Source organism: Gracilinanus agilis, chromosome 2, assembly GCF_016433145.1.
Source record: "Gracilinanus agilis isolate LMUSP501 chromosome 2, AgileGrace, whole genome shotgun sequence".
NCBI lineage: Eukaryota > Metazoa > Chordata > Mammalia > Didelphimorphia > Didelphidae > Gracilinanus > Gracilinanus agilis.
The window spans coordinates 568,070,639-568,081,789 of record NC_058131.1 but is presented as its reverse complement, the minus strand read 5'-3'; the positions used below and the strand labels follow the sequence as shown (position 1 = coordinate 568,081,789).

General features: G+C 41.1%; 1 protein-coding gene across 1 annotated transcript in view; it reads left to right on the top strand.

Annotated features, from left to right (window-relative positions):
* The window catches only part of NOX5 (NADPH oxidase 5), an 83,752-nt gene that overhangs the window by 22,720 nt on the left and 49,881 nt on the right, over nt 1-11,151 (top strand). Inside the window, exons 9-13 of the mRNA XM_044660110.1 lie at nt 185-327; nt 2,808-2,852; nt 4,480-4,604; nt 5,714-5,798; nt 8,644-8,748. Of these exons, the coding sequence (XP_044516045.1) occupies nt 185-327; nt 2,808-2,852; nt 4,480-4,604; nt 5,714-5,798; nt 8,644-8,748 (503 nt within the window). The remainder of the gene's footprint in view (nt 1-184; nt 328-2,807; nt 2,853-4,479; nt 4,605-5,713; nt 5,799-8,643; nt 8,749-11,151) is intronic.

Sequence of the window (11,151 nt, the reverse complement as noted above, 5' to 3'; positions counted from 1 at the left end):
TCCCTTCCCTTCCCTTCCCTTCCCTTCCCTTCCCTTCCCTTCCCTTCCCTTCCCTTCCCTTCCCTTCCCTTCCCTTCCCTTCCCTTCCCTTCCCTTTCCTTCCCTTCCCTTCTTCCTTCCCTCCCTTACTTTCTATAGAATTAAACCTGACCTCTCATTCCCTCTGGTTTCATCCCCTTCCCAGACACTATCTGGCTGCACATCAGATCTCAAGGACAGTGGACAAATAGACTATATGAATACTTCAAGGCTTCTGACTCCATTTGTCTCGGTGCCAAGAGGTTGACCCAGAGCCTAAAGCTCAGAAGGAGTCAGAGGAAGTCCCAGGTAGGTTGCTGAAGAGTAAGGGAAGTTTTCTTTAAAAGCCCTGGGTCCCATCTAGAGGTATGCAGATACCAGCTCTTAGGGCAAAAAACATTTTTTTTAGTGTACTCATAATGCACACTTTAAAATTTAATATGCATTATTAATATTTTCTCCATCACTTTCTTAAGTGTAGACTTATATCAGGCCTTGATTTGTTGTTTGCAAATTTCCAAGCTCACATTGAAATTGTAAAGAGCAGATTAGAATTAACTCAGCATTCCCAAGGCCCAGGATACCAGCCTGAGTACTTCCCCTACAGTTAGTGGACATCATTTACCAAGCAGTAGAAGACTACATAGTTGCCTACATTGTGTGATTTCATTAGCCTCCAGAAGACCTACTGGATGATATCTGAAATTCCACTGATTAGAGCTTGCCTCTTTAAACTAAGTCTTTGTTCTTAGTTAAAAGACAAGTGCTGGGGAGAGGTAAGATACACTGTTCTCAGACACTGACACATTAGAGGCAAGTGAAGGGTCTTCCTGAATCTCCTGGGACATGGAAGGAGAGTAGTAAGAGAATGCAGAAGCCGGAGGCAGTGTGGTACCTTGTAAGGACAAGTGGTTATTGTTCAGTCATTCTGGTAGCATCTGACTCTTCATGACTCCATTTAACATTTTCTTGGCAAAGTGTGATTTACATTTCCTTCTCTAGCTCATTTTCTAGGAAACCGAGGCAAGCAACATTAAGTGATTTGCCTTGGGTCCCATAGATAGTGGACCTGGGTTCAAATCCCAGTTCTATCTCTTGAAATATAACAGTAGGAAAATCATGTAGCTTTTCTGGACCTCAGTTTCCTCATTTGTCAAGTGAGGATGAAAGGCAATTGATCTCTAAAATCCCTTCCAGCTCTTAAATCTGGGTTCCTATGATCCTATGCTTGTCTTATGTGGGCAGTCTAATAAGATAGCAACAACAAAAGAGATGAGACCTTGGCCCTACCTCCCCTTTGGAGTTTTTAATCTTATTGCAGAGATAAGAGAAACACCCATGCAATGCCATTGGGTCAATTACACATCTAGCATCCTATTGAATAGCATAAGATAAAAATCCTTGAGAAAGAAGGGAAGAGAAAAGAAGGAACCAGAGCTGGAAATGCCCAATGAGCCATGGCAACCCAAAAGAAGTCACTTTCTGAGGAGGAAGAAGCAAATTGGAATGTTATGCACAGAAAATTGTCCTTTCCAGGAAACCAGGGTTGAGGTTCCAAGTGCTCATTCTGCTAGGGCAAAGCTAGAAGTGGCCACTAGCATGGACAACACTGTGGAACTGATGTCCTACAATCCTGAGAAATCGCCCCAGCAAGGGAAGGAAGAACTTGTTCACTGCGGGAAGGAAGAACTTGTTCACTGCGGAAAGGAGAAAGAAGAGAACCCTCTGCTGAGAAATGTGAGGCTCTGGGACTTGGGGGAGGGTGGAAAGAGGAAGGAGACAGAGAAGTGTGAGATGGAGAGTAATTACTTATTTTCCTCTGGGGATTATACATTCTTGGGCTCAACTCTATTCCAGGAATCTCTAAGGCTTAGCTTCCTGCTAAATGGGTATTCATAAAAATTCCCAAGAACAAGATATAGTCCTTCATCTACTTATCAACCAAGAATAAACATAGCATGGCACACCCAGGTGGTAGTGAATGGGGAGGCCTGTCTACCTCAGCAGGGTAGAGGAAATGTATAATGGAGAATAGTTGGAGATGAGAGTGTGTGGGTACTATCTACTTTCCTCATGTTTCAGCAAAAACTTGTTTCCTCTTCTTCCTACTAGATTTCTGAAACAGCATTCATTGCTCCCAAGGGAATAGTTGCTGTACTCCACAGTGACTCTTGCATCCAATGCTTGAATATTTTAAAAATCTGACCTTTAAAATAAATGCTGCCAGGACTATTTTAGCCTCCTGCCAAAACCTGTACTAGAAAAAAGGTTGTGATGGCCAAGAACAGGGAAAACAGCTAATGTGACTCTCCAACTGTCCCAGCTCAAATTTGTTTAATTTTTAAAAATTAAAAAATTTTATTTAATTGATTAAGATAAATTTTCCATGATTATATGATTCATGTTCTTTCCCTCCCTCCTCCTATTCCCCTCTTGTAGCCAACACACAATTCCACTGGGTTTTACATGTGTCATTGATCAAGACTTATTTACATATTATTAGTATTTGCACTAGGTGATCGTTTAGAGTCTACATCCCAATCATATTCCCATTGAACCTTGTGATCAAGCAATTGCTTTTCTTCTGTGTTTCTGTTCCCACAGTTCTTTCTCTGGATGTGGATAGCTTTCTTTCTCATAGGTCCCTCAGAATTGTCCTGGATCATTGCATTGCTGCTAGTAGAGAAGTCTATTACATTTGACTGTGCCACAGTGTATCTGTCTCTATGTATAAGGTTCTCCTGGTTCTGCTTCTTTCACTCTCTAGCCCAAATTTCTGTTCCTTGTAGATCCTTCCTCTGTTGAATGAAAACCATCGTTTCTGTAAAATTAAGGTAAAGGACTACAAGAGAAGAAGGCATTGGGAGGTAGGGGTGGGGAGGGAAACCAGAGAGAAGTCTTTAAAGAAGTTATAGGCAGGGGCAGCTAGGTAGCACAGTGGTTAGAGAGCCAGGACTAGAGTCAGAAAGATCTGGGTTCATATTTGACCTTAGACCCATCTTAGCTGTGTGACTCTGGGCAAGTCATTTAACCCTGTTTGTCCAGCCCTTGTCTTTCTGCCTTAGAGTTGTTACTAAGAAAGTAAAGTTTAAAAAAAATAGAAGAAAGAAAGTTATAGGCCACATGTCCCAAGGAAGACCTACATTGTCATTCTTTTCACAGGAAGGGGATGACCAAAGCTATATTGGAGATTCAATTGGAAGGCTTACCTCCATAGGTGAAAAAGCACCTGATTTGTAATTAGAGGGTTTGAGTTCAAATATAAGCTCATCACTTTTATGTGGCCTTGAACAAGTAATAACCTTTCTGAGCCTCAGTTTCCCCATCTATAAAATGAGATAGTAGGAGTAATTAGTTCTGAAATCAGTAAATAAGTACAAATTCCACTTCTATCATTTTCTGTTTGTGTGACCTTAGAGCCAGTCACCTTTCTAGAACTCCATTTTCTCATCTGTGAAATGGAGTGGGGGTGGGTAGCCTAGATGGCCTCCAAGATCCCATCGAGTGTTAAATCCATGGTTTTATGGCATCCTGCCCTGCTGACATAACAAGTGGAAACTGTCCAGTAGACCATGATAAGGAAAGTGAGGTCCAGAAAGATTAAGTGACTTTGCCCAATGGAAGAACTCAGATTCGAACTCATTCCAATAACCTTTCTATTGTATTATATACATATCCGGAGAATCTAGTTTCTGCTCTGCCACACGCTAGGAGTTTGACCTTAACAAAAATCACTAGCATTTATATAATGTCTACTCTATGTGTCACGCACTGTCCTAAGCACTTTATAGATGTTATCTCATTTGATTTTCACAACAACCTGGGGGATATTATTCTCCCTTTTTTACAGTTGAGGAAATTGAGGCAAACAAAAGTTAAGTGGTTTTCCTAGGGTTAAAAAGCCAGTGTCTGAGGCTGGATTTGAACTCAGCCCTTCCAATTCCAAGTCTAGACCCCTATCTACTGCATACCTTAGCTACCATAGACAAAGCATTTCCTGTCTCTGACTCTATATCCATAAAGTGAGGGATTTGGACAAAATAAACCCTCCTAGACCCAAGATTCTGTGATACTGTGACAGTGTGACTTCTCCAAAGAGACCTCCTCAGGAAAGGGGTTGGTAAGGTGGGAGTGGGACTGGGAAGGAGAGGGGCAGATGAGTAATAAAGAAGCCTGTATGTTCCTGGAGCCAGGAGTAGCATGAAATTATTTTCTTTTTTTTAACCCTTGCCTCCCATTTTAGAATCAGTTCTATGTATTGGTTCTAAGGCAGAAGAGTGGTAAAGGCTAGTCATTGGAGGTTAAAGGACTTGCCCAGGGTCATGTGTCGAGGAAGTATCTAAGGCTATTTTTGAACTCAAGAGCACTCATCTCTAGCCCTGGTTATCTATCCACTGAGCCACCTAACTGCCCCCAAAAGCATGAAATTATACCCTTTCCTTGTCTTGTTCCTGATCTCAGTGCTACCTGGATGGCCCCTATGGAACTCCTACTCGACGGATCTTTGCTTCTGAACATGCAGTGTTGATTGGGGCTGGTATTGGCATCACTCCATTTGCCTCCATTCTACAAAGCATTATGTACAGGTGAGTGGGGGATCTGTGACTGACTTGCCAGTGAGAGAATTATAACATTGTGTGAAACAAACTGACTCCATCTTATAAAATTGGCTTTATCTTGAGATCTAAGTTTCATTGTTCTATAAATTCCATCTGCTTGCCAATCATGGGAATTGAGCGACATTCTGTTTTACAACTGGGAAAGTCTACCTGCTCGCTTCCCCCCTCCCAACTCCTGAAACTTGCTTATCTCTTTCCCAATCCAGAAAGTCCCAACTCTTTCCTACATTTAGAAAATTACCCAATCTTGTATCTTGGTTTATATCCTGTTAATTATTTTCTTTTAATGCATACAAATCTGTCTCCTCCTGTATTGGTGTCCATTGATAAGCCGAAGAGGCCTGGTCCTGATTTATTATGCAATTGGCATATATAGCTTAGTAAATTGATATGTTCAGAAGCTCAAATCTTTGTTTCTTTAATTATTTTATATTTCATCTGTCACACCAGCCCCCAATCTGCTGAAGTTTAGAGAGGGACTTACCATCTTGTTCTCTTCTTTTTCTTCTCAGTTTCTCTTACTCCAAGCCTATCTTTGTTGAGGTTTTGCTTTTGATACATAGGATCTCTCACAGCTTGAGTGTTCAAATAAATTTTCTAAAGATTCAAATATCCAAAAGATAAAAGTAGTTTCCAAGGCAATTAAAAGTAGTTCAGGAAAATAAAAATGTCCACCAAGAAATTAAAAATGGGCAGCAAGGAGGTTCCCTAGCGTCTCAGGAGCTCCTCTCTAAAGCCCTAAACATTGATTTCATGTATGTGCATATACATATAATAAATATATATGTAAAATATATACCATACATATGCATATATGTGTGTTTTTACCTAAAGAGTTCATAGCTAAGTAAACCCCAACTGCTCCAACTCTGCCCATTGCTCCTTTGATAATGATAGTCACAGCTGGCATTGTGGGAGTGTAGGGGGTTAACTAAAAAATCCTGGTCCACCAGGGTCTTGATGCTTTTTTTCCCTTTTCTGTTTCCCCTTTCCTCTTGTTCCTCTATTCTCCATTCTAACCCTAAACCCCAGTTTCTAATCTCTCTCATTGTCCCCCTCTGGTTGACTTTACTCAGGCACCAAAAAAGAAAGCAATATTGCCCCAACTGCCATTACTCATGGTGTGAGGACATCAGAGATGATGAGATGAAGTTGCAGAAGGTAAGTGATGGTTTTCTAAGGGTGGGGTGGCTGGGATCATGTCTTTCTCTAATTATGTATCACCACTTGAGGAAAAAATATCCTTCATGGAGGAAGGGGAAGGGAGTTGATGACTTTTTATCTGCTAAAACCCTTCATTACTGTCCTATACCCTCCTCCAAAGCCTCTCCAGCCCCGCCTCACCCCCATACTATTTTCCCAGGTGCCCAATGTTCTTATGCTACCCTAACCCTGGGGACTTGCTCTCTCCTTCCTCTTTTCCACCTCCAATTTCTGTGAGATGATCTTAATTATCTACCAGGAAGAAAGTATCTGATTAAACTAATAAAAACAGATGGGAAAGACTATCATGTGGAAGAGACATCAGGCTTCTTCTATATAGGTACTGAGGGAAAAATTTGGACTGACAGGTGTGTGTGATCCAGAGAGGCAGAGAGGAAAATTTATATTATGCATATTAATTATAGTTGTTATGCAACTATCATAAACTGTCTTTCATAGGAATGAGTTCTCTGTCATGGGAAAATATTCATATCTTTGTCAAGGACACTACAGACAGGGTTCTTGCATTGAGTTAGAAGCTCTATTAGATTTTTGAAGAGTCTATGATTCTAAAACCTTCTAGGGCTTAAGTTTAAATAAAGGATTTTATGTGTCCTAAGATCATTCTCATTGTGAAAGATAGAAATTCATCAAGAAAAAGAAATAAACTTCTAGTGAAGAAAATATATACTGTGGGAGTAGGGTGAGAGGGAAAGGGCATTCCTTGGTCATTCAAATGACACCGAGACTTAGTTTCATGGTTAAACAGGACATCTAGTCCTAAGTATTCCAATATAAGTTCTTGAGAGCCAAGACACCTGGGCTTATATCCTAGCTTGTCTAACCTTGAGCAAGTCACTTTATTTTTTTGGACCTCACTTTGTCTGTAAAATGGGCAGATTGGGTTTGATGACCTCCAAGGTCCCTTCTGGCTCAAAATATATGATTTTATGACCTAATGATTTATTTGGATCTCAGTTTTCTCATTTTCAAGATAAGTGTAGTAATCAAGGTCACAGAAATATAAGAGATATCCCAGCATCTAGGGCAGGGTTGGCAAGCCTTTTAGAGATCAAGTGCCCAAACTGTAACCCTCATGCCTATGTAAGCTGCCCCCACACCCCAAAGAGGGGAGGGAGGAAATGTTCCCATTGGACTGCTGGGAAGAGGGATGGGTAATTGGAGAAATGTCCTCAGGTGTGGGGTAGAAGGGTAGGGGAGCAGCCCCCTCTGGCATGCATGCCATAGGATTGCCAACATGGATCTAGGGGAACCACCAGACCTTGAGTCAGAAAGACCTGAATTTAAATCTGTACTCAGGTACTTACAAGCTGTATGACCCTAGGTAAGTCATTTAACCTCTGTCTACCTTAGTTTCCTCATCTAGGAGTAGGAATAATAGCACTTATCTCAGATTTTTGTAAGGATTAAATGAAATAACATTAAAAAAAACTCTTACCTTTCATCTTAGAATTAATACTATATATTAGTTCCAAAGCAGAAGAGTGATAAAGGCTATGCAATAGCAATTAAGTGACTTGCTCAGGGTCACACAGCTAGGAAGTATCTGAGGCCAGATTTGATCCCAGTACCACTTTTCTCCAGGCATGGCTCTCAATCCACTGAGCAACCTAGTTGGCCCTGGAAGAATATTTGAAAAGCACTTTGCAAACCTTGAAACAAATGCTAGTTATTATTACCATTATTACCACAAGTGGTTATCATAAGGAACAACGGTGAGAATTGTCAAAATGATTTGATAAACTGTTACAACTGAGTGAAGGAGAGAAACACAACGGTGGGTTTGGATGTTAGACAGATGTACGTGTATATGTTCACCCTCCCCCTTAATCTAAGGTTTCCAGAGGAATTTTCCTGTGAGGATGTTGAGAACAGGGATGGAGAGGAACAAATATCCAGATAAGGGATTTCTTTGGGTTGAGGTATAGACAGGTTTCCAGGACTTAGTCTAATGCCTGGACCCCAAGAAACCCTTTCTGAACACAGCCCTGCCAGGGCAAGACTGAATGACGGGCATTCAGTCTTGGGTTTGGCATAATCAAAGCTTATTGGACAGCCTCCCCCAATTCCCTCTTCTACCTTCTATTCCTACTGTATCTTCAAAGAAATTCTTATCTGACTGCTTATCTTAACAGGGCGGTTTATTGTTTCAAAGGAACAAGGATGGGTGAGGAGAATGGGATAGGAAACTATCCTGTCACTGTATATATAGGGTCCTTGTCTAGGCCAAGCCAATGGCTTTGGCCAAAACGCTCTTTCCTCCTTCCTCTAGCCTGCTGACTATCTAATCTACAGACAGGGAAGCAAAGGTCTTTCTCGGTTGGCACCGAGTCAGTAAACCTCTTGGATCAAAAGACCCCTTCAGCTGCTGTGAATCTAACTAGCCTCTTTGGTGTTATTCAGCAAATAAAGGAGAAACAGGATCTCATTCAGGTCTTCCAGTCACGAAGGGAAAAGCAAGGAAAATCCCAGGAATTCAAAAGTTGAATCCTGAGGTCAACAAAGGTCCTCCGTCTCTTCCACAGTCCAGAGACGAAGCCCTTTCCCCCAATTCTATTTCCCACAAGCCTTTGTGTTTTTCCAACTGTCACACCTGCTTCTTCAAGCTTCCTTACTTGCAACATTCTAAAGGTCTTCGATCTGTGCCAACCTTTCATACAGAATAAATGTGAAAAGTCCTTCACCCAGAGCCTTGTGTAAGTGCTCAGAGGATGAACTGGACTGAAAATATCTTGAAAAAGTTAATGATATATTCACTAACTCAATGGGTTCATATCACCAGGTGGACTTCATTTGGATCAACCGTGACCAGAAATCATTCGAATGGTTTGTGAGTTTGCTGACCAAGCTTGAGATGGATCAAGCTGAAGAGGAACGTGGAGGTAGGGTGAGATGGTCAGGGAGTCTTAGGGCTTGAAATGGCCTGCAAATGAGGTAGCACCCTAATTTGCACCCTAATAACAGAAATTGGGGGTGGAGGAGGGACAGGGAATGGAGCTTTGCATGCATGCACAGAATTCTAAGGGAGCAAACACTAGTTGACTCTAGGAAAGTCACTTAACCCTTCTATGCCTCAGTTCTTTATAAAGTGAGGGAAGGCTGATTACTTTTTTATGTGTCAGTTTCATCGGTAAAATGAGGAGGTTTTTTTGAATCACTTAACTGTACCCTTTTCCTCTGTTTCCCTATCTGTAAAATGACAGTGTTGGACTAGATGGACTTTGAGTTGCCTCCCAGCTTTAGATATATGATTCTGTGAAGTGGCTGCATTTAGATGAAACCTTAGGGAACCACAGAGGTCATCGAGTCTCCTCATCTTACTGATGAAAAAATTGAGGGCTAGAAGGGTTAAGATTTGTCAAGGGTTATGCAGCTAGTAAGTTACGGAAGAGAGATCCAAATCTCAGACCATATTTTGCTCCAGGGTTCCAACTCAATAGGAAATGATTATAGGACTAAGGGGACCTTTGGGGAAACAAATTTGGATTTTCTTCAGGAGACAAATGAGGAGCCTCTGAAGGATTCCAATAACACAATTGAAATATTGAATTAGGAAGTTTATTAAGAGAGGCTAGAGGCAGGAAGATGGGTTACAATGATTCTCCATCTGTTAGGAGTGGAAGACTCACCTTTTCTCAATGTCTGAGGTGGTTAAAAGCTCAGGAGAGCCTCCAGAGTCTCTTCACCCTGCTTCTTCATCCCCACTTCATTTCTAAGAGTCAAGGATTCAGAGGAGGTAGGAATTAGGGGATGACCCTTTCTCCCTCTTGTTGGCAAAGTAGACCTGAGAATGGGAAAAGATCTTTTTTTTTTCAAACATTTATTAATATTCATTTTTAACATGGTTACATGATTCATGCTCCTCCTTTCCCCTTCACCACCCCCCCCCGCACTCCCCCCACCCATGGCCGATGCACATTTCCACTAGTTTTGTCATGTGTCCTTGATCAAGATCAATTTCCAAATTGTTGGTAGTTGCATTGGTGTGGTAGTTTCGAGTCCACACCCTCAATCATGTCCACCCCGACCCATGCGTTCAAGCAGTTGTTTTTCTTATATGTTTCCTCTCCTGCAGTCCTTCCTCTGAATGTGGGTAGCGTCTTTACCATAAATCCCTCAGAATTGTCCTGGGTCATTGTATTGCTGCTGGTACAGAGGTCCACTACATTCAATTTTACCATAGTATATCAGTCTCTGTGTACAATGTTCTTCTGGCTCTGCTCCTTTCGCTCTGCATCAATTCCTGGAGGTCTTTCCAGTTCGCCTGGAACTCCTCCAGTTTATTATTCCTTTTAGCACAATAGTATTCCATCACCCGCATATACCACAGTTTGTTCAGCCATTCCCCAATTGAAAGACATACCCTCCTTTTCCAATTTGTTGCCACCACAAAAAGCGCAGCTATAAATATTTTCGTACAAGTCTGTTTATCTATGATCTCTTTGGGGTACAAACCCATCAATGGTATGGCTGGATCAAAGGGCAGGCATTCTTTTATAGCCCTTTGAGCATGATTCCAAATTGCCAGCCAGAATGGCTGGATCAGTTCACAGCTCCACCAGCAATGCATCAATGTCCCAATTTTGCCACATCCCCTACAACATTCATTACTCTCCCCTTCTTTCATTTTAGCCACTCTGCTAGGTGTGAGGTGATACCACAGAGTTGTTTTGATTTGCATTTCTCTAATTATTAGAGATTTGGAACACTTTCTCATGTGTTTATTGATACTTTTGTTTTCTTTACCTGAAAATTGCCTATTCATTTCTCTTGCCCTTTTATCAATTGGGGAATGGCTTGATTTTTATACAATTGATTTAACTCCTTGTATATTTGAGTAATTAGACCCCTGTCAGAGTTTTTCGTTATAAAGATTTTTTCCCAATTTGTTGTTTCCCTTCTGATTTTGACTACATTGTTTTTGTTTGTACAAAAGCTTTTTAGTTTAATATAATCGAAACCATTAAATTTACATTTTGTAATTTTCTCTAACTCTTGCTTGGTTTTAAAGTCTTTCCTTTCCCACAGATCTGACAAGTAAACTATTCTGTGTTCACTTAACTTGTTTATAGTTTCCCTCTTTATATTCAAGTCGTTCACCCATTCTGAATTTATGTTGGTGTAGGGTGTGAGATGTTGATCTAGACCTAATCTCTCCCATATTGTTTTCCAAATTTCCCAGCAGTTTTTGTCAAATAGTGGATTCATGTCCCAAAAGTTGGGCTCTTTGGGTTTATCATACACTGTCTTGCTGATGTCACTTACCCCAAGTCTATTCCACTGATCCTCC